The sequence below is a fragment of the Mchenga conophoros genome, linkage group LG11, assembly GCF_057382185.1.
Source record: "Mchenga conophoros isolate Kocher_MC1m ecotype Shallow Benthic linkage group LG11, M_conophoros_male_GT1.1, whole genome shotgun sequence".
Taxonomy (NCBI): domain Eukaryota; kingdom Metazoa; phylum Chordata; class Actinopteri; order Cichliformes; family Cichlidae; genus Mchenga; species Mchenga conophoros.
The window spans coordinates 21,329,524-21,354,389 of record NC_140536.1 but is presented as its reverse complement, the minus strand read 5'-3'; the positions used below and the strand labels follow the sequence as shown (position 1 = coordinate 21,354,389).

Below are 24,866 nucleotides of genomic sequence, written 5' to 3'. Positions count from 1 at the left end.
AATATATTCAAGATTTAACCTAAACTGATGTCTGATATCTGGTCAGTTTTCTTCAGATTGTTGCATTCTTCTGGGAAATTCTGTCAAAGTGGTCACACAACGAGTTCAACTAGTACAGGCAGAGTGAACAAAACCTCATTTTTACTGCTTGCAGTATTGATATTTGTCATTCAAAACGATACACAACTCCTCTTGAGAGAGATCTAAAGACCACACTGTGAGCAGTTTTCATTTAAACATTACAAATCTTCAGTGGCATTGATGTGATGGCTTATTATTCTGGAAAGTGGTGAAATTGTATTCTTATTTATACAGGGTTCTAATTAGACACGTGCTGCTGTCACCTCCCTTAAACAGGTGCTTGATCCTTACAACCTGCTGCACTTCACCCACTTCATTTACCAGTACCACTTTTCCTCTGCAAAGCCAGCGTTCAGTGCCACAGTAAAGCGTGATTTGGGGACAGTACTTATTGATCCCCCAATTACTGAGAGGTGGAGAGTGAGAGGTGGTGAGAAGACTGAAGTAGCCTGAGGTTTGAGTTTTTGGGAGGGCATCTCCAAATGCGAGGGGTGGGGGTGAGAGCTAGTCTTTATCTATGGATACCCTCAATCCTTTAACTTGAAGCTGGGTGTCAGGGACCTTTTGAAGTTGTCGAAAGAGAGGAGAGACCAAAAAGGGGGAGCATGGGGGATGTTCAGGCAGGGTCTCTCTCCATGCCAGGGGGAAGGTATCTGAAGGAAAATCTTTACAACCATGACAGTCCCCCTGATGTGCATTCATTTTTGTGTATTTATGTGTGAGTATTTGGATATCTGTGTGTATTCTAGCATGATTGTGTGTATATACTATGAACGTGTGCCTGAGCCAAATGTCTGGCTCATGCAATGAGGTGGGATCACAGAGCCTCCTTTTTAAATTGCCGCTAATGAGCCCTGGCTGGCGAGAGGTACTCGAATTGATTAAATTTGCATGGGAGCCTAAATCATGACAGAGGCCTCATACTTGCGCACCCCACCTCTAGTTGCGCACACACATACACAGCACCCCTGCTATTCCCCCACCTCCATATCAGACCTACAGGGGGTATCTCTCTTCAGGAAAGAAGGCCAGAATAGACCAGGGGGAGGGTGTGGGTGTGTGTATATGTGTGTATCTGTGGTGTTGAACGGGGCGTGGAGCGCACCCATCTGCCCCGGCATTACTGTCAGTCCATCATTCAGGGGAATGCCAGCCGCGTGCCTTGGGGACGTGTTCATTACGCTTTAACTACCGGATCTGTCCTTGTCTCGCAGTCTCCCTGTGTCATTGTCGACTTGAGATTGTGTGTATGTATATTTATGCAAGTGTCTGCTTGCATCACAATTGAATGCACCCAATTCAAGTGTACTGGGGGGGTTACTTGGTTACTTAAAATTAAGAACTATTCTAGAGACCCACGTTTGAGTTTGATATCGTGTTTGTGAGTTTTTAAAAGCCATTCATTATATTTATACACCTACAAGCATGCTCATTATGACTTAATTATAATCTCAATATCTTAATCTACCTCCATCTTCCACACAATCACGCTCTCCTCCGTGCACTTTTTTTTTTGCCTCTCAAAATTTGTTAGTGTTTTGCTTCTCTAATGCTTTCCTTTAATGGTAACTATGTGACAATGCCTGATCAGAGCTACTTTGTGTGCACACGTTTGCCTTCTATCTGCTACTACTAACGGTGAGGTGTGAGAATCAGTATGTGTGAGCGTGTGTGCGCCGGTGGGGGACAGTGCTTGTGCGTGGTTATCTCGGGTGATTGCAGTAATCAGATGGGGGTGTTAATCAGAGTTTGTTCGTCAGTGGCCTGATGAGGGGCGATGAGGGCCGCTGATTGTAATGTGATGCTTCGATCGGTCTACAGAGACAAACCGCCAAGAGAATCATTATCATAGCGTACAGTTTTTCCCCCCTCCGCTCTTGGAACGCTGCAGCAAACAAAGTGTAAACAAACAAGCAAAACAGCACACTTCAATATGTGGGGAAGTGTGTCATTGTAAAGATGCAGACTCTGTTGTTATTATTATTATTATTATTATTATTACACGAGATGTTTGCATTCTAGTAAACACAATGATGCACTGTGACACGACAGGTTATATATCACTATTTTGGTGTCAGCGTCACACCTATTGAATAAAAAGAGCAGGGGGAAGGGATGTGTTGGAGTTGGAGGGGAGAAGAGAAAAGATGCAGCTGAAAGAAAGGTTTGGGGGTGGGGATGTAAATGTGACCCCATGGTTTATAGTACTGTCTTACCACAGACAGGCTTGCATCAGATCTTTTTCTTCCTTTTTTTTTTTTTTAAAGGAGGGGGTGATGACGCTATTATGGCAGCCTCATCAGCCAAGTCCCTACAAGGGCTGATACAAATTAATTAACCTAATTAGGGGCTGTGATTGCGGGTGTGATTATAGGGGCCGGGAGGGGAGGGGGAAAGGGATGGAGGGATGAGGCAGAGAGGGATGGTTCATGGAAGTGGGGGTGCGCTGGCAGCCACGGCTCAGGCGATGATGAGCCGGGAGGTGTGGGAGAGCAGCCAAGATGCTCTGCATGGCTAATGAGGAAAGCTAGCAAGCTTTAAACATCCCACCCTTTTCTGTTTTCATGTCTCCACCTTCTGTTTACTTACATTTTTTTGTCGTTGTTGTTTTTGCTGTTTTCAGTCATTATATTTCACCTCTCTTATCTGCAAGTGCAATTCTTTCCCTTTTTATCAGCTCCTGAGTTGTTTTTTTACGAGTCACGCATGACCTTAGGGGCCAAAAACTCACAATATTTTTGACCATTTATTTGACCGAGCAGGATTCCAGATTCACGTACAAAGCCGAAGCCTTCTTTTTGTTGATCATCTGTAGTATCGTGCAGCGTAGGGTGCAGTGCAGCACTGCCTATTGTTCACTTCAACTGTACTCCCCACAAGGAACAGAAATACCCTGTGGGAACACACATACAGTCACACGCACACATACAAGCTCACATAATAGCTCATCCTTTGGTATACACAACCAATAGCGGCTCAACTTCAGATGCACAGACTCTCTGCCTCACTCTCACAGAGCCACCCAGGCACACTCCAGAGGAGCAATATTTAAATCTCCTTCTATTTGTATTGGAAGCAGAACAAAGATATTCTTCAGACTGAAGCAAAATGTGTTTTCTTGCCGGCATCAGCAATTCTAATGTTTCTAATGAGTTGGCAGAGAAGTGGAGCGAGTGGAAGTGGTTTAGGTATCGGTAAATTAAAAAAAATAAAAAATAAAATCACAAGTAAAGAAGAGAAACACTGTAAGAGTTCCTCATAAGTGCAGTTTGTGGCTTCCACCTTCCTAACAGTCCAGTAAACATGTTACAGTATTCACCATCGATTGCAATGTCACCTCTGAATGCTGCTGCTGCTGTATATGTGCTGTGCTAAGCTCACGGTGGATTGTGGTGTTTGATTTTCAAGACTGTGTCTTCAACTGCCCCACTCTCTCTGCTCCTCATCCTATCGCTCTTCTTCTTGCTCACTCTTACTCTCACATTCAGTGTTTCGGCCTCAGTATCAGTTGCAGAGATGTGATTAGGAAGCCACTAGCAGAGAGTGATAGGAAGGTGCTCTTATCACCAGTCTAATCTAGAGCACTAGGGAAAAAATTCCTCCCCCCAAAATTCTGCAATGTAAATCTCTGTAAGGTACCTGCTCATATTTGAAAACAGCACTTAGAAGGAGAATTCATGAACAATGAAAGTTCAAAAATATTAAAGACAGGGAAAAGAAAATGTTACATTGAAAGACACACTTTGATATCTTGGTAAAATGCATTATTTTGCATAGAATCAGATCAGTGTGACAATATCACATTCATGTATGAATTTGAAAAAGAAAAAGCAGCTTAAATTTAACACTAGAAACAAGTAGAAACAGCTAGTAAAAGGTCTGTACAACAGAACATGTGCTTTGTTTATTTAAGCCATGTAAAAACAAAATGTTAAAGTAATATCTAAGCGTTTCTAGTCTAGCTCAAAGCTTTTTTTTTTATTACAAACAACATTCACTCAGCACTTTATTCAACAAAGTGCTTTTTAACAATCTCACACACAGTCAGATGAATGTATCAAAGGAAATATGACGTTCAGTATGTTGCCCAAGGACACTTCAGCACAAAGACTGGGACAGATAAGGGTCAAACCACTAACCTTCAGATTGGTAGACAACCCACTCTACTGCCTCAGCCACAGCAATGAAGTATTTGCTTACTACTGCATCACTGGCTTCAGGAAGTCACTGATGCTGGTCGAATCCAACCCCCCACAAAGCCACGCTAGTCATTCTTCATTCTTATGCAATATTTCTCTTGTCTCTCGCTTCATATCTACCAAACAGAAAAGCAGAGAGGAGAGTGTCAGCCCTATTAACTAACTCTCTGTAAGAAATACAAACAAATCCAAATATCAAACATTAATAGAAATTCATTAGATGTACAGTGAACATGACATATTGTATGAATGAAAAAAAAATCACTGCCTATAAAAACAATAATCATACCTGATATCAGTTTTTCCACACTCTCTTTTAGCTCCCCTTTGGCTGCACTGCTTCCATCTTGAGTGCTTTTTTAAATTTTTTTATTTTAAACCCTTTTTAGCGTTGTATTGTAACATCAAAGGGGTGCATCTTTTTCTTTTTTTAAATGTCAGACTGTGTATCGTGTTATTGCTTGCATTTGGATGGCAAATATTTTTGTACATTAGGGTTATATCATCACCTGTTGCATGGTCTTAATGCCACTTTCATTTTGGAGACTGCATTGATAGCCTGAGCCTGGGACGCAAATTTACAATGTACAAACCAGTGAATGTGGAAAAAAAGGGGCCCACAAGCACGCAAGAAGGTGACCTTGAAATGGAAATTTGCTAAAAACTTTGCGAATGCACCTCGTACATCATCTTTAATGAAAATATGTTAGATAATTAGAGACACACACTTGAACTAAGTTTTTTTTAGTCGTAAAATCAAAACACAAGAGCTGGAAAAATGAGCTGAATCTCAGGAAAGAGTTGAGGTTACTTTTTATTTATTTGGATTTTATCCTCCAGTCGTCCCTCAGAGCCTGTTATCCAAACGCATTCATAGTGAGGAGCAGTTTGGGAAAGACTGTACAACGTTTTCATTGTTTTGTTTTATTTTCTGTTTCTTTGTTTTTTATTCTTTTTGTCCTTTCATGTAGCACATTATAATAGTGATAATTTGAAAGTTGAGCTTTTCTAAAACATGTAGAAGTCATCTACATCTTTCCAGAGTAAATTTCAATTGTTAGGCTAAACAGCAAGTGAAATGTTTCAACAACAGAAAAAAAATATCCTGTTTGTTTGAGATTAAAAGAATAATTACCATGAATCACTGCAACCATATAACTGAGCATAAGATTTTCCCCTTTCACGAGTGAAAGTGTGAGGCATTTGTATTCCATTTGCATCAAACAGGGAGAGATGTGCTACAAGGTAGGTATGCTTAGATTGAAAAAGTGTATGCATGGGTTTATTTGTTGGGAGGGAGAGGGACCCTAGCGATTACTCAGACCTTTGAGAAGTCCCTGTCTTGTGGCTCCAGTACTTCAGCCTTACTGATAAGCATGAGCCCTGTCAGAGAGAAGGTAAATACAGCACTTAAGGATTCCTCTCTTATTCTATAGTCACACTTAACTTTAATTAAAACCAGGAGAGAGCGAAAAAGAGAGAGCGATAGCCCTGCAATGAGGCGATGGTATCAGGAGGCCCGGCAGGTAGAAGCTGAGATCTCGTCTCCAATCGGTGGACACATATGTTTGAAAGAGAGAACAATACAGCAATACAATGCATGTTTAAGCACCTATGTGCTAAATATGATTGGACCATTAGGTAAAAGTGCTTTTTATTTAAATACACACACACATACCGGCATATATTTATATATATACAATGCAACACAGTTTATGTTGCTTTCCCAGCTAAACAGCTGTAGCAAGGTGGCTATCAGATATTTATAAGCAGCTCATGAATATGGATGAGCAGTGAGATGGGACTGATGTTTGTCCTCTAAGAGAGGATGAAAGGAGAATCTACTCCTTTCCCTGAGAGACCCAGTCAGGGCCGCTCACAGAGCAGGGGATGCCAGCTCTGGATTGGGAATAAGACAAGGATTGGGGTGGGTGCCGGTGGTTTAGGACAGATGGTAAAATTTAATGAAATGTGATTTGGATACTCAAGGCAAAGCATTTCCCTTATGGCTTTCTAAATTAAAAACTTGTAGTGAAGCATTAACGCTGCTGTCAAAAGCTGTTTTTTCTTCCTTCCCACATTCTCAATTCAAGTCTTTGACTGCTTTTTGACTTGTGAGATTGTCCAATAAAAAGGGAATTAAGAAAACCTGAATGTTTTTGGTCTGTGCAATATACTTAACAATGGCAGAGGTAAGATACAGTGGGGCAAAAAAGTATTTAGTCAGCCACCGATTGTGCAAGTTCCCCCACTTAAAATGATGACAGAGGTCAGTAATTTGCACCAGAGGTACACTTCAACTGTGAGAGACAGAATGTGAAAAAAAAATCCATGAATTCACATGGTAGGATTTGTAAAGAATTTATTCGTAAAATAGGGTGGAAAATAAGTATTTGGTCACCTCAAACAAGGAAAATCTCTGGCTCTCACAGACCTGTAACGTCTTCTGTAAGAAGCTTTTCTGTCCCCCACTCGTTACCTGTATGAATGGCACCTGTTTGAACTCATCATCTGTATAACAGACACCTGTCCACAGCCTCAAACAGTCAGACTCCAAACTCCGCCATGGCCAAGACCAAAGAGCTTTCGAAGGACACCAGGAAAAGTATTGTAGACCTGCACCAGACTGGGAAGAGTGAATCTACAATAGGCAAGCAGCTTGGTGTGAAAAAATCAACTGTGGGAGCAATCATCAGAAAATGGAAGACATACAAGACCACTGATAATCTCCCTCGATCTGGGGCTCCACGCAAGATCTCATCCCGTGGGGTCAAAATGATCATGAGAACGGTGAGCAAAGATCCCAGAACCACACGGGGGGACCTGGTGAATGACCTGCAGAGAGCTGGGACCAAAGTAACAAAGGTCACCATCAGTAACACACTACAACGGCAGGGAATCAAATCCCGCAGTGCCAGACGTGTTCCGCTGCTGAAGCCAGTGCATGTCCAGGCCCGTCTGAAGTTTGCCAGAGAGCACATGGATGATACAGCAGAGGATTGGGAGAATGTCATGTGGTCAGATGAAACCAAAGTAGAACTTTTTGGTATAAACTCAACTCGTCGTGTTTGGAGGAAGAAGAATACTGAGTTGCATCCCAAGAACACCATACCTACTGTGAAGCATGGGGGTGGAAACATCATGCTATGGGGCTGTTTTTCTGCCAGGGGGACAGGACGACTGATCCGTGTTAAGGACAGAATGAATGGGGCCATGTATCGTGAGATTTTGAGCCAAAACCTCCTTCCATCAGTGAGAACTTTGAAGATGAAACGAGGCTGGGTCTTCCAACATGACAATGATCCAAAACACACCGCCCGGGCAACAAAGGAGTGGCTCCGTAAGAAGCATTTGAAAGTCCTGAAGTGGCCTAGCCAGTCTCCGTGTTGCTCGGCGACAGCCCCAAAACATCACTGCTCTCGAGAAGATCTGCATGGAGGAATGGGCCAAAATACCAGCTACTGTGTGTGCAAACCTGGTAAAGACCTATAGTAAACGTTTGACCTCTGTTATTGCCAACAAAGGTTATGTTACAAAGTATTGAGTTGTATTTTTGTTATTGACCAAATACTTATTTTCCACCCTAATTTACGAATAAATTCTTTACAAATCCTACCATGTGGATTCATGGATTTTTTTTTTCACATTCTGTCTCTCACAGTTGAAGTGTACCTCTGGTGCAAATTACTGACCTCTGTCATCATTTTAAGTGGGGGAACTTGCACAATCGGTGGCTGACTAAATACTTTTTTGCCCCACTGTATTTGTCTTTTAAGAATTGTTGGCATAAAAAAAATCATGTGCATTAGGTCCAGACTGTTACGTTTCTGTATTTACATGTGGATTTTAGGCAAATTAAAGTAAGGTAGATAAAATAACAATGAGGGTGCCTTCCAACCTTTCTCATCTTCTCAACCAAATGGAAATTAAGTAATTATATTTTTTTTAAAAAAAGGTCTTTGTGATTGTCACAGTAAGTAACTCATCCATAGCAGACATTCTGCTTCCCAGCATGAAACATTTGGTCAGGGGCATGTGTATCTGTCCACAGTAGAGGTCACCACACTGAGAGACAGGATCAGAGGACGCCAAGCACTGGGGCAAAAAGCAGTCTTGTAATACAATGTAGCTTTCAATGCTAATCACTGAGTCATCTATCAGAGCTAATACATGGGCGCTAAGCAACCTGTACATGCATTAGACCTCGCCAATTACCATAATGGGTTGGTTTTTAATATGGCTAATAGACTGGCACGACCTTGCCTATTCACTCAGCAGGTACATGCACTGAGCCGTTATGAAGTGGACATATTTAGAGACTGAATGACCATTAGGGACTTTTAGCTGTTATGGGTCCATAGTTATGCATCTGAAAACGGAAGGCAAGATGGGCGCATAGATTGATAGATGACAAACAGGAACAATTTCAGGGCAGGAGTCAATTAAATGAGAGGGGGGAAGTAGAAATGGTGATGTATGCAGAGGAGAATGGACATTATTGTTGGCTTTCTTCTTTTGTAGTACAACACACAAAATGGCTATTTTATGGGGCAGCATTTTGACCATGCAGCTTGCATTATATCTGAATGTGCTGGTGTAGGAGTACCCCGTGGGCACTGCTGGGAAGTGCGTCAATGTGGGTGCAATGTGGTACCAGGAAGGCGGATGGGTAGAGAGGAGAAGGGGCAGAATCTGAAAAATGTGTCTCCGCAAAACCCTGGGGGTGGTTAACATTTTGGTTTTCTCTGAGCCTTTGTGGTAGTGGACAAATGATCCCAGGAACTGGACAATAATGTTTTTATGGGACTCTAAATGTTGAGCTCAACAAGGTCATTGTGGGAGTGTAATGGCCAACACGTGGCCAGACTTGAACTCCAGCAGCCTTGCAGTTGGTCCGTGGGCCAGGGAGGAGGAGAGGAGGGGAAGCAGGGAGGGGAGGAGGTGGGAGGAAAGCAGGGACTCACCCCTCTGGGTTTCAACAACAAGCCCTAACTTTGTTCATATAGGGGACAAGAGCCTCTTAGAACATAAAGTACCTAGATAGCCAAACTATGCCAGTCCTGGCCTCATTGGGTTTTGTAAACTGGCCCGGAGAGATAATGTTTCTCTGTAGCTAATCTCTGCCGTGATGCCCACGCCCAGCCATCTAGTGAACAATAACCCCTTCCTGCTTCAAACAAGAATCCTTTTCTTAGTCAGTCTTGTTAGACTTTTACAGTCTATCTCTCCACTGTGTGAGGTGGGTGGGTAAGGGATTTATCTGTTGTAAGTCAGGATAAAAGATTTTACTGTAGTCTGACTGTCAATTAAAAAAAATAAAATAAAACACATAAGGGAGAAGTTGATGGGGAAAACAAGGGCAAGACAGGACTGAAAATGTTCAAGTTCTAGTCTCCTGTAAATGTTGGCAAAGGCAGGTGATTTGCATGTTTTAAGTATTATCTAGCGTTTTATTTTTTTCCCTCATGCATGTGCTGTTTCTCTAATGTGGTTCGCATTTTTAGACATAAACACGAGGTTTCCACTACTATGCATGTATGCCTTTACACATACATTGTAGATAACTCATCTAAATTTCAGGAACAGTCATGTTTAAATGCCTTATTTCCCTACGTGCCTCTTTCTTGTGTTTTCTGTACCCCAGCCTCCCAGTTTGTCACCTTCTCTCATTAGTACCAGGGCGTCTGTCCGGCTAAGGTGCCACTGCTGTTTCTCAGTGAAGCTGTGCCTAAACTGCAGTCTTAGGCCTAGATAGCTCACCATCCATCTATCAGTAAATGTTATCTAATCATATTTGAGGGTGTGTTTCTTGCTGGCTGTGGCTAGTTGTTTATGAGGATGGTTTTTTTTGTCTGCAGTCAGTGTGAGGTGAGGTAATACATACCAATCTCATTTATAATAACAGTAAATGAGCGCCATCGGCATCTTTGTGCAGTAAACAGATACTGCAGGAGACTTTTCTGAAACACGTGTTTTCAGCACACGCGTAGTTGTGCACACCTTTTGTGTTGTGTCAAATCCTCATCAGCTGCAAGCATTGCCTTATTAGATCATGAATTTCTTTTGTCTTGTAGTCTTGATAAAAACATGGTAAAAAAAGAAGAAGAAGAAGAAAAAAAAACATAACCCATGGCATATATTTGTTCATGTGAGGCCAGGGTTTATGGTCCCCTGAGTAAAGACCAGACAGCTACTCAATAGATCAATCACAACATTTCCACTTCAAATCAATTATGCTGACTTCCTATTCATCTTTGTTCCTTTGTTTCAATTGATTTTTTCCCGAAGAATTACTAGTTATGTTTAAAGTATTATTAGGAATGCATCGGTTATATTATCTATCAGTATATATTTTATATGTGCCACTGACAGTACTGGCACAATGAAACTTTCAGCTACATAAAAGGAATGATTAAAAATTGAGTGACAGTAACAGAGAGACATAGAAAAAAAAGTAATAAAGAGGGCACATTGTTTCCAGTCCGCACGCATGAGCTTGTCTTTCGACCATGTTGAATTCCGGCCATTCAGATGACTGGAGTGCGTAGGCCAGGCCTCCAACGCGTTTCCCCGTCACCATCACAACAGTTGCCATTCATGAGGCTCCGCTAGCTGTGCAGACATCTGCACCACAACTCTTGTCACCTCAGTCCCTTTTCCCTGCTGCCCCACTGAAGCAAACACACACACATACGCACACACTGAACTTCACCAGCTAAATGCCAGCAGAGCGAATCAGAAGGGCATCAGAGATGGCTGTTGTCTGCAAACGCCCATGTGTGGTTGAGTGTGAATGGGACCCAAGGGTGGGGAGGTCTCTGATACAACAGGGTACCAGCAGGGGTGGCACATAGCTTGGCCTGATCGGGTGTGTTGTGATGCTTGAAGGGTTGGGTCGGGTGACAAACCCAAGGTTTTCGACCAGCACGATTCAGCATTCCCTGCAGGCTTGTTACACCACAGTGACGTGGGTGGGCTAGATGACCTTTGAGCCTATGGATCTCTCTCATGTGTCCATTTTGCCATAGTCTCTTTATCAATTTCTCAAATCTACGCAGTGTGGCTCTTACTAATTTCTTACACTAAGCACAGAACTCAGACTTAATCTAAATTTTGTATACAGCCAGCTGTTTGCTATTCTTTTTGTCTGTATCCTGTAATAGAGGAAACACCAGTATGACGATCATTCATCTGTCATTGTTCCTTGCTCACAAAGTTAAAATTGCTGAAATAGGTTCTGGAAAAAGAAAAAAGCCTATAAACTCCCCATTCATGATATTCCCAAACTGGCACTTGTGTTGGTATTTCACACTATTGCGTGCTGGGCGTCAACACAGAGGTTTGTTAGATAAACATCCAACGCTGAGTAGGAGCGCCAAGCATCACTGTTATTGTTGGTGCTTAATGCCATCCACCAGCATTGTTGTTTTGGAGCAATCAACACATACATATGTAATAAAGCTGAGAGGCAGTGGGACAATACAAGCTATTGTATTGTAATGCCTAGCTCCAACTCAGATCAGCACAAAGGCCTCCACCAGTCGAGGTCTAAGCTGACACCAACTTTGCAGAACGGTTCCAGCGCAGACAAATGTGGCCGGTCTCTTTTGGGAGTTACCTGTCGTTCGTCGTGATCTCATTGGGTTGGAGCCATCTGTTGAGCATGTTGGCATTTTTGTGAATGATGGGTGCTGATGAATGGTCATGAGAGTGCAATCGAGCGAAGGACAGGAGGTGACGGGACATTTTGGACTGAGTGCCAAGATGTTGTAGCTTGTCTATATGCGTGCTGCTTCAGTGTCTTTGTGTGTGTACACGTGTGCACTCTTAAGGACAGACATCGATGACAGTGTCAGGGGTGAGTGATAACCGTGGTCTTTTCAACACTGCAGGGCAGGTCAGATAGATGTGATGGATGGTTTGCAGTCTGGCCCCCTTCTTCACGCTTTTCTCTAGCCCAGTGTCTGGAGATTGGGGCGGAACGGCCGGGCTGCTAGGCGGATGGGGGTTAACATGGCTGGGTTTGTTAGACAAATGTCTGCAATCTAAACAAAGCATATTCAAGTGCTTTGATTCTTTATAGGCTGAATGACAACAAGTATTAGCCAAATCTCTTGAATTTCTTAATGCTTCTGTCAGTTATTCAATACAAATAATTTTTATTAAATATTATATTTTTTATATATATTTGTATAAGAAACAAAATCTGATAACTGACCAGAAAAAAACTACTGTAAAAAATATGTCCTATCATCTGTTAGTGTATTAATCTAGTTGGCAATGGTCATTTGTGTGTTCATGTGTTTCCTTCTTGTGTTTGAAGGCTCTGAGGATTTTGTGGTCTTCATACCCACGCGGGCTAACAGAGGGATGACAGCTAGAAACCAACACCCCAGAGAAAAGCAGTAACCTGCCTTGTGTCCTTTCTCAATCTTCAAACATAAGGGAGACAGAGCACGGGAGACAGAAGCAACAAAGGCTCATGTGAAAGAGCACAAGGCCTTCGAACACCCGGGCTCACTAATTGACGGCTGCAGGGAGTGGGAGAGATGTGAAAGACACCATACCATGCTTACACTAAGCACATCGTACATCCAAATGTCCATCCAGACACATATAATATATATATTCACTAATACATGCACACAGCACAAATTATAATGTATTTTTAAAATTACCTCAGTTGAAGCTTTGATGTTGCCACACCTGCAATCCTTCTGGCCTTTATTCACACATCATAAAGCAAATTCTGCAGACACATGCAGAATTCGTTTCAACTCATCCGCATATGCACTGAACTACGGGCACAAGGAGAAAAGACCCAATTTGCAGCTTTGTCACTGGTTTAGTAATAGCAAACCGAGGGCCTAGGGCCACCATTTAATTGCTTTGACCATGTGCACCAAAGAGGTGCCACACCAATTAATCCCCTTGGTGGCAGAGTGTCCTGTCCCATGCCTGCACCCCCTGGCAGGGCCATCCCGCAGGGTAGAGGTGGGGTGCAGTGGTGGAGAGGCTCATGGGGACCAACAACAATCAACAATGTGCACCAAATCTATACCGTATGCTCTGCTACACCAACATCCCGCATCTACATCAATGGATCTTTTTCATCTATCTATTCAAGCATGCAACACAAAACGACTATTTAACTAATGCGAGTATGTAAAGATGTGTTCGTAATGCCAGCAAAAGTAAAAAATATTCAGATTCTTTATATAAATGAAAGCAACATACCACATGCAAAAGAAATGTATGTATAATGGCTATCCTAAGTAAAAATGCTTGGCTATTGTACTTAAGTATATTTGAGTAAATGGCTTCAATGCACCACTGATCACAAAATGAGGAAAAAATGACATACAACTGCATAAGACCCATTGGTATTTAAAGTATTTTTCATCCTAAAATCACCCTGATTTCTTTAGTTAGGTCCCCCCACAGAAGGAAGAGCCGAAGCTACCGAGTGAGAAATCATTGATTCCACTGCCTCAGTCTTAAGTGACATCAGTTACTTACTGACATGTAGAGGTGCAGCAATTATAAGTCACCCACTTGAAAAGACATCTGTGAGGGATAGACCCGTATTTCCTAAGTTCCTCCAGAAGCCTCCTTGCTCCTTGAGTTGCAATTAAATGATTGAAAGATCCTACATCTTGGCAGAGGAATGATTTCCGGGTCACAGTAATAGAGAGAATGCAAAGGAGCATTAGTTAGCATAATGAAAAGCACGCATTGATTCCCCCACCCTTTACTCTATACTTACCCATGCGCCCTGAGTCTTTATCCCCAACAAAGGACCTGTCACCTTTACCCATCACTACCTGATCCCCAGGCCCCATGACTGCCACTGCAAAGGGTAACTGTGCTTGTCTGACCACTGCTTGGAGAGCAGCAGCTAGACAGGCGGACTGAGAGAGGCAGATTAACTGCGAGAGAGGATCAGATGAATTCTTTATTTGCCTCTTTACATGGGGAGAAAATCATAGGGAGCAGAAGGAGGAGGATGTCAGAAAGGAGAGAAAAAGAAGAGGAGTGCTGTGGGTAGATGCTGTGGCTGATATGCAGGCGTGTACTGAGGAGATGAAGCGCCTTCAGTCCAGGAGGAGGTAAAGAGGAGTTTGAGTGAGGCTAACACAGATAACCAAAAAGATAGACAGTGATAACAATAGTGCCCTGTAGCACCATTCACTCATGCCACTGTCACTAACTTCAAATACTTAATTCTGTGAACCTAAAACTCTGCTAATCATTAATTCAGTTTGTAGCAATCCAGACACTGAGATCCATCATGAATAAAGAAGAACTGTCACGTACAGCAAAGGTGATCACTGTAAAGACAGGGCAGGGTGACGACTGACCTTTTGTCTTATTTAAAAATCAAAAGGGTGCCACTGCTAGGCCCGCTGGGGATTAGAGGTGGGTTGGCTGGAGAAACCAGGGTTGGCGGTGGTGTCTGAGTGCCATCGATGACCCTTGACCCCTAGGGGCATGACGGGTCGGCTGTCCCGAAATGTGTCAACGATAGTCAAGCCTTCCCTCTGCATTTCGCGCAGGCAAAACCTCCCAAGGCCTCCGTCCAGTAATGATTTATGAGGCAGGGTGCTATCGACACACGCTTAGCCCTAGGGATGAGCCTAAATGGTAGTTTTGACACCACTGAGGGACGAGGTTAAAGGTGATCAATAACAAGCCACTGAAGGCACAGAGACAGAAGGACAGACAGAAGGGGATAGAAAGGGAGGTGGAAGCAGAAGCTCTTTTAATTGGCTTGTGCTCATTAGTGGGGTCTTTGTACATCCTCGATTATTTTGTGCACATCCTGGGCTTTAGCTCTTGGTCACACATGTATTGGGTGTTTTTTCTTTCTTGTACTTTTTCAGCTGATATCAAAATGCATTCATCGAAAATGTCTGGTTTAAAGTTGAACCTAGAAAGTGACTCAGAGTAGAAGACAGAAACATATTTTGGTTCAGAATATTCTTGCATATGATTATTATTATTGTCCCCATATTTATCTTTAAGAAAAACAATATCATGAGGTCTTCTCCAAACCTCCTTATTCTATCTGCTTGCTTATTCACAAATCTTCTCAGAAACTTTTCCTCATTGTACCCTCCCAAAGCTTGTAGTGACAGGAGTAGTATTATTCACCCCCCTTTCTACATCACCTACACACACACACACACACACACACACACACACACACACACACACACACACACACACACACACAAGTAGTGGTGGAGTATCTCTCAGAAGTGAGCTGATTAGGCCTAAGACTGGAGACTGCTTTGCCTAATCATATCGCTGCATCCAAATCATCTGTGTACATTTCTAATTACATGGTGGCATGCGGTGTCCTTGAGCACAGTGGCAGTTCTCCATTTCATCTTTGTGCTTTGCCTACCCACACACACCCCCACCCACCCCCATTTGCCTTATTTTTCCCCTCTCCTCTCCTCATTCCTCCATCCTTTTTTATTTATTTCCATCAGCCTTATCTTTATTGTTGTTTCGATTGACTGCGAGCTGAGCAACCGCACTCATTTGCCAACCGATCTTCGTCCTTTGAACTCAGCGTAGCAGGGCAAAGCCGACTGTCTGGGGCAGCAGGATCATCTTTGATGATCTATTTATTGTCCGGCTCCAATTTGCAGGGCTTCACAATGTGATATCTGTTCCATCATGCATAACAGGAACGATCAGTCGTATGTAAAGGACAACGGCAAAGATAAATTGTTTAGGTTTGGGTTATAAGCCTGGTACACAGTGCAGAGCAAACAACAGATCAGCTCAGGGTGAGCAGAAAGATGATCTTTCAGCTGTTCGTATACGTTTTTGAACACTGACTAGCCATATTTTTTTTCTTTTGAATACACATGACTGAAGAAAGGCCCTGAACATCTCAGTGTGCTCGAGGTTCAGATGACCTTCCTACTCTGGTATGTGTCTCTTTACTGCAAGGTCTTGTCTTTTCTTTTTCTCTCCTCTTCTCTTCAGTAAACCTTGTAATTGAAGTCAAGAGATACTGCAACGCCTTCACTACAGCTGACAAAGGACTGGCATAAAGGCGAAAAGAGGGGGCAACCTTTAACATATGACTACTATGTCCTTTTATGCAAAAATAATTAATTTTGCAACCTTGTGCAGTAGTCTAAAAAGCCTCTTTAGCAGCACTTTTAGAAGTGCCACGAGGTTCTGAAAATAAAATAAAACCATCATTATTACTGCTTTTGCTTAGTTAGAGAACAATCCCTAATACATTTCCTTTGGTTCTTTTCAACCTTTTTGCCTGACAGCCCACAAAATGAAGGCAGCTTTTGCAGTACAGATGATTGTATTTATCTTGCCTTTCCCACTCTTTTCTCATCACCTGCTAAAGTTGTCACAGGCAATGTTTAATGCCTACTAGCTCACTGAATCACTAGTAATTACTGCTACTGAATGCTTCTAAAGTATGACTTTCGTCTCATTGTATGCCACCAACAGTAAAATCTATGTGCAGCTGCCTGAAGGCAAGTTCCTGAGATATTAGTTCTCCATTCTCAGAACTGTTAGTCACACTGACAGACACCTGAGGCGATATAAAATGTCGCTCAAAGCCATGACAGAGGGAGACGGGCTACTTCTCTTCTTCAAAACCTCTCAGTGAGGAGCAAAGAGATACAGTGAGGAGGGGGAGTAACTTTATAAACCTGCACTTATACCCCTTCGCATATGGGGGCCATACTTCGGAGTAGACATGAAGAGGTAACCCATATAGCTACAAGGTCCAGTATCATAAATAACACAAGACTTCTCCTCTCCCTTCTCCGTCTCCTTCACTTCACTGCTGGAGTGTTTCATATGGTAACTAGGTGTTCACTGTGTGGCCACATTGTTGCCCATCTTTCAAGTGGCTCAGAGGAGGAAACCTTGAGGTAGGGGAAGAGAAGGAATTTTTGATGAAAAAATGCATTATTCTGTTCTTTTTCCAGTTTCCAACCCCACTTTCTCTACCGCTCGCTGTGGGAGAGGAGTATTTATTACATAAACGGTGAGAAGAGGAGAGGAGAACTCGGCCAGAGGAAGAGGTAGAAATGGAGAATAAGGAAGCTACAGGCTCTGTCGCCTTCTCTGCACTCCTACCTACAGAGTAATATGATAGATGTAATTTGTTACAAATATTGTCGATGCCATCCTCGTGCACTTTGATTGCATAAAGATGTCAGTATTGATCCAGCAGAACTTCACCATTAACTGCAATAAAATGAAAATGGATACACATGGGCATACCAAAGGACAAAGTATACTTTGGTAGCCACTGCGACTTATCAACACTGTTTAAATTATTCACCACATTTCTTTTCACATTTTTTTAGAACGTCTAATATTAAAGAAAATCATTAACACACCACTGTGTATTAAATCTTGCTTCTTTGTCTTAGTTCCCTTTTTTTAATGGATATATTAATGTTTTTTATGAGTAATAAGCAAATATTGCCTTTGAGTTGGCAAGTTAGAGTCGCTAAACTATGAGTAAATATTTACCAAAGGTTTAACTATTTGATCTTACAGAATCCCTTCTGATCCAGGTCTTCTTCATCTCTTCTACAAATGCTGCTCATCTCTGAAAGGGTTCTTTTGGATAAATTAAGGTAACAGTTAAAAAGACATGTTTTGCTGCACAAGGTTGTATGACAACCAAAATGAAATTTCATAGCCTGGAAATGTAAAACATGGGATTACGAAAGGCTTGTTACCAGCCTATAAAGCAGTGATAAATTATTTAGTAAAAATCATAACATTAACAATATATAAACCCCTTAAAGTATGTCCCAGTAGACGGTGGTACCCAAAAGCTACATGCGTCTTTGCCACTAAGTAGCCTGACTTTCCAGCATCACCCCAAACCTCTCCATGAGAATGAGCTGGAATCCCAAGAATCCCAGCCTAACTTATTCAGCTGCTCCTATTATTTCCATAATTGCCAGCATTGTAGTGGTGTTTGTAATGTCATTAATAGCAGGCGTTGGCGTATAATACGCTTAATGTTATTTATCTGTTGGCAGATAGCTTGATGCTACTAATCCTCATTCATTTGCTGTGGATCAATGCAAATCCGCTAGTGTGAGTGAAATCCCCTCCCCCTCCAAGAGCCGATGGTTCCTAATGTATTTTCCCACCATTAACCAGCCATAATCCCTGCTAATCATCACTAATCCACATCTCCTGTGTGTGACGATACTTCCCTGATGAAGGAGGCATTGGTGTTCATCGGCGCCCGGGCAGTGCTGAGGCTGGAGCTCCACTGCAAGGGCTGCCGAGGGCCCCCTCAGTAGGAAAGCAGACTGCTGAGAGTGAATGAGATGGAAGGTAGGAAAGAATGAACTGCAGTGATACTTAGGTCAAATACCTGGGTTTTGCTGTTTTGTGATGAGTTCTCCTCATGTATTATTGATTTAATGGCATAATGGAGGTTGTGTCCCTCCATACGGTGCAGAATAAAAATTGCATATCATCAAAAAATAACAGTTGGTGTGAGTCACCACAGTCTCTCATGTCTGGTCAACTGTGGATGTCTTCTGTTTAGCCTTCTATGTCCCCTCTGCAGGCCTCTGTGCATTTGCCACAATTTCTGCTGGTCACTTTAGGTGGTTTGTGAGCCTGATCTAACACAGGCAGGCCTGTTGTTTGATCTCTGTTTGACTCACCTATAAAACTTTTAATAATGAGAACAAGTGGCTCATTGAGAAGCTGTTTACTATGAAGAGATGAACTGGATGCAAGGCTGTGCATAAAAAGTCATTCTCAACAGTTTATCAGGGTGTTCCTCAGCTCAGTATGGGCCTTTGGGGGGCGGGTAACATGACAGTAAGCATGACTGATCCAGGTATAGCAGAGGCAATGAGTTTGTGTAACCTTATTTAGCTGGAATCTATGTATTTTTCATGTAACTAACATTTCATAAACAAAAATCTGTATTATACTTGGGTAAATAAAAAAATTATAATAGTGATTTCTTTTACTATTATTGCTATTATCATTAAAACACTAAAGCTTTTTCACTGTATCTGGATAAAATCTCTCTAGGGGGGTGCCAAAAATGCTACAAGCAGCAAAAACCCTTTTAATGTCTATCAGAGTCATAAACCTTAGCCCAAATGAATTTATGTATTAGCTTGATAGCGGACTAAAGGAAATAGAGCGCAGTGTTTTGTTTAACTTTTGTAAAGCTGTTTGAAGATTGGCCAGCTAAAGGTTCTGACACAGCCACAAACAATGAAGAGAAATAATCTCGTTCCTGATGATTATTGGAATATTACGTTCCTCGTTTTAAGGCTCATTTGACTTTGAAGTACCCCGGTTTAGCCAGCAGGGGGCGCCTGCGACTCGCTGTTGTCTGGCAATTGCTTTGCTTCCTAATGTGGCCTCTTCTCCCACAATTTGACCACCTCAGCCTATGAAAAAAAATAAACTTTTACACTTCCATCACAGAAGCACCAAAGATCGACTAAAAAACCCCCCAATACAATCTGAATTTTTGTTTTGTTTTTTGTTTCTCTTGTTATTTTATCGCAGTTTTCCAAAGGCATGCCATGGATGAACAAATGATGCTCACAAAATCATGTTTAAAATTATTCGGAACATCCTAAATTGAAGGAAATAATTCACGAAGAGAAATTTTAACGTTGGTGCATATATATGTATACTAACAGACGAAGGCATTATTTATTAAGAAAGTTAAAAAAATTAAAAAGTGGCTAAACTGAACGGGACACAAAACTTTGCATTGCGAGTTCCTGTACGATCACCACAAAAACCATGAGGAAATGCGTAAATATAAATGTGCAATTATTAATAATATGAATTTACTATCCTCTACTAAAAGAATAAATTCATCAAGAAACGCAAACTTTAGATTTTAGCTATAATCCCATTTAGTAGTGGCTACTTCAATAAGAGAAATCAACAGTAAATCTTTTTAATTTTCTCGGTTTTCGTCATGTATCAATAAACAGTAAATTTTCTTAAAATATCCGCAGCTGCACAAATTTCACTACATATATGTTGGTTTTATCTACACATGCAAATGTAAAAATAATGCTTTCTGCCGCTTTGTTCCGTTGTAATTGACAGAAGGCTCCATGAGGTGAGACTGTATTTAATTTACTATTTAGTGATGTCGATTTTTTTAATGCTAGAAACACATAAATATGCTGCCTGTTTATTAGGCTTGTCTTTATCCTTATAAAAGTTTAGGGCCCGTCGTTTATGTCGATCCTATGGGCCTGTGTGCCTTTTCCTCTCTCTATCTTTGGAAAAGAGGCTGATGTTTGCCTGCAGGCACTTCTGTCTGAGATCAAAGATTCATCACAATTCGCCTTTTAAATGCCTAAAACACGTCAAGTGATGATCGATGCTTTTTTTTATAAAGAATACAGCTCAAATTATAATTCCAGAAAGCATATTTTAGCTACAAACGCCTCTGTTAAATAATAGTAATAATGATGATGATGATGATGATAATAATAGTAATAATCACTCAATGAAAAGACAGTAATTCCGTATTTATATTGCACAATTTAATACTGCGTTTACACAAAGATGTGAACAACGTCACAGACTGTGAACTTAGCAGGGAATGCCTGAGGTAAAATACTGTTGTCTATTCCCCTTAACAGCACATGTACACAGCTTCTGATTTTAAACGATCCCCTGTTACATAACGAATCACTGCTATTTAAAATGAACACATGGGGTGCTCACTTCTTCCCGATGCTCAGCACAGTGAAAAGCATTCAACTTGATGATCAGGTTTATTTTTTTCTTGCCTGGTGATTCTGTAGCAGACATCAACAAAAGACGAGTAGTTTGGATTTTAATGAAGACAGAAGACCATTTCTTGTATATATGTTTTATGTAAGTAATAAAATATTACTATAACATAAATATAAATGTGACTTTGCAGTCTACATTTAGCAATCAACATACAACCAATGTAGTAAACAAAAAGGAAAAAAACATACTGAAGTCCACTGCAACGTAACCATTAACAGAGCTGAACAAAAAAGCTCCAAACACTTTTAAGAAATAAATATATATATATATAAATGGTCAGATTCATAAATGAAATCATATTAAAATATCTTCTTGGAATTAGTAAGTGTACAAAACTGCCCGGAAAGAAACAAAAACGAAAAAACAAAAAACAAAACAATATCTCGGAACAAATACAAGTTTACATATTAGACATATTTACATATCGGAAATAATCCTGGCAACATTTTCTCTAAAATCTTTATTATTATCATTATTTTTTTTTCCTGGAAAAAAAGTTTCCCTCATCTGTATTGAATAGCACTGCTGTAGGCTTTTGGACTGGTCCAACACTGAGATATGACACACGACACATGAGATTTTCAGATTTCCTTATAGATCGGGAAAAAATAAATATATCTAAAGTAAATCCCTTCATCGCTTACCCTCAATGAATGAATTGTAATTTTCTTTTCTCCGATTCCAGCGTTTAACTATAATACAATGACAATGTGAAACAAAAAAACTGAATTATATTAAAAAATAAAATAAAAATAAAATACACACTCGGAGGAAAACAAATCATGTACAGGCGTCATATTCCGACATGGGGCACTGAAGTTACCTGAGTTATTATAACTTTTCATATTTGACCAATCTCTCAAAATGTTTGGGATACAACAGGATAACAGGCAGTAAGCAGTGTGGGCTGACAGCGCTCTGTGGTGATAACCAGGAACCTGTAAACATGGGATTTTTAGGCTTTTGTGTTTAAGCCTAATGAGATCAGCTACACTCACACTTTTATTAAAAACATAATATAGCATTACTAATATTAACGAAAGAATAAGTGCTCCATGCAAAGAAAACAATAATTTTAGAACAATCAAAACCTCCAAAAAGAAAAGAAAGGAAAAGAAAAGAAAAGAAAAGAAAAGAAAAGAAAAGAAACGCTTGCTTCTAATTTGGTGCTTTTTGCAAATTTCGGCGTGGTCAGCTGCAAAAAGCTCGATTTTTTTAAGGCATGCAGTCAGAACTTGGATGTCCTGTTGCACTTGCACAATTTCTAAAACGTGTCTGGCGTTATTTGTAAGTGTTGTGTTTTCGGGTGCCACAATTTCCATCACTCCTCCAACCATCAACTCCCACTGAGTAAACAGAAAAAATAAGAAATTAGCGGTTGCTCTGATGAGATACAGTACCCATAGCAAATAATGAACAAAATCATAGACACTTTGCAGGAAGAGAGACACTGAAGTTAAAGAATTTCCCGAACCAAAACATCACACTTAATATAACAAAGAAAGTATACACTAATATTCAGATAACCAGTTTAAGCCTGAAAAAAGCTAAATGTTCATTCAGTGTAGGCTTTTCATCTCCAGTGTTGATCATTTTCAGGCTACAACCTCATTCGGGTCAGCGCCTACAGTTCATGGTACACCAGGAGGAGATGGACTCAGTTGCCACATTTAATTACCCCCTATTTGGAGCAGCCATTGGATATCAAATTTACTTTATATGCATGTCTCCTCTGTAAAATTTTGGTAAATAAAGATCTTTGTTTCACTTTAAATGCTCACGGAATCAGTAATAGCGAAATTTTTTTTCTTTTTTATGATTCTTTTTTTCTTAACGTTTTTTTCCTCTTGCCATCTATTTGATGAGCACGCGAATCGCGAATACTAAAGGCAAAACTGATCTGTTCAACTTTTCCACGTCTCTTTTCTCTCAGGAAAACAAAAGCCAAACTTAAATACTGTAAACTCCATAGCCCCTTTCCCTTTTCTATCCCCCCGCGGAAATGCTCGGATTGTTCATGAAAACAGTCACTGCACAGGACTCTGTAGTGTGCGGTGTAGAGGAGGGGTCTCTGCTTGGGAATATACGTCCTCCATATTCGGGTGAGGGACCCCCACTGGTGTCATTCTTTTCTCTTTTTGTCTTCTGTTGCAAAACCAAACACGGACAACCTCTTTATCCAACTGCAGAGTACCGGCTAAAGTGCTGATTTCATGAGCAGATGGCTTTGGGCATTTTAAGAAATGATTTTCCAGCGCCCCTTTCACAGCCACTTCGATGGAGGTCCTCTTCTTTCGTTTCCTGCCCTGCGCAGCAATCTTGTCCAAATTGGTGGGACTGCCCGTGTTTGAGTCTGTCTCCTCCAGCCACTTGTTAAGGAGCGGCTTAAGTTTGCACATGTTCTTGAAGCTGAGCTGCAGCGCCTCGAACCTGCAGATAGTGGTCTGAGAAAAGACGTTTCCATACAGGGTGCCCAAGGCCAACCCCACGTCCGCCTGCGTAAAGCCAAGTTTGATCCGCCGCTGCTTGAACTGCTTGGCAAACTGCTCCAGATCGTCGGAGCTGGGCGCGTCCTCGTCCGAGTGATCCTGGTGGTGGCTGAAAGCCTGCTGGGGCGACTCCATCTGGTTGTCGTGGCTGGCCGAATCATCGTGGAGTGGGTCCCGCATGCCATGGTGCAGCGTGCCGGGCTGGGGACTCAACATTGCGTTGAGGTTTGTGTATCCAGGCTGTGAGTAGACAAGTGACTGGTGGCCGTTAGATGCTGGGGACAGCGGGGATAAGTGGTGCGTCGTGGCAGGCGCCCACGAACCATGGTGGCCACTCTGCGCCTGCTGGTGCACCAGGTGAGACCTGTGGTGGAACCCGTTGCTCAGGTCCTCCCTGCTCGCCTGCACGCTGGCTTTGTGCTCCTGTCCGATGTGGGTGCCGCTGGACCAGTCTGTGTTGGAGGTTGGCAGCCACTGATGGTGCGTCAGGCTCATCGGGTGTCCCGTGTTGGTCGCCGCAAGCCCTTGCAAGTACTCGTGGTGCATCATTTTCTGTACCTCTCTGTAGGTCGTCCCCTGGTGCATCCTGTCCGAATCCGGATGCATGAGCGGGTTAGACGGTAAGGAGTTATTCCTCGGAATATACTGAGCTGTTGTCGCCATGGCTCCTACTTCGAAAACTGACGAGCACTTCGGAGGTCTCCAGGCTTTAGAGCCAAAACGCAACAACCTGCTCTGGGAGGTCTTGTGGAAGAGCGAAGACACGCCTCCTCTCCGCTTGTATTGGCTCCTCTCCGATTCAAGCCCACTAGGGACACACTCAATAGACGCAGGGGTTCAGAGCACGGTGCAGCGCATTTTTCGCACAGAGCTCCGATCTTACATATGTTATAGAAAAACATATGTTCTATTTAATAAATGTCTCTGAGTTTTTAACAGTAGTTTCTGCAGCTCGTTTTGGCGAACCTGCACACAAGGCGCGTCTTTTAATTAATTCATTTTTTTTAAACTTTTTTTTTTCTCTCTCTCTCATTTCATCCAGTTTTCTCCAAGGAAGGTGAGCAGGGCTACAGCAGCGGGGTTTGATTAGGTTTCCTCTGGTTTAGATCGGTTGTTTTGCAAATAACCACGTGGGGGAGTACGGAGATCTTTTTGAAGGATACCCCCCACCCCCACCTCCCTCTAACACACACAGATGCACTTACAGACACACACCCGTGCACCTTTATAATAGGTCACTGATGATTATAGCGCTCCTCGTTTTAAACAGATT

General features: G+C 41.8%; 1 protein-coding gene across 1 annotated transcript; it reads right to left on the bottom strand.

The window, feature by feature from the left end:
• Positions 1-21,164: 21,164 nt before the first annotated feature.
• Positions 21,165-24,289, bottom strand: pou3f1 (POU class 3 homeobox 1). The gene has a single exon (XM_085291434.1). It carries the CDS (start codon positions 24,254-24,256, stop codon positions 23,132-23,134), a length of 1,125 nt encoding a protein of 374 aa, XP_085147560.1. The 5' UTR covers positions 24,257-24,289; the 3' UTR covers positions 21,165-23,131.
• Positions 24,290-24,866: the final 577 nt, after the last annotated feature.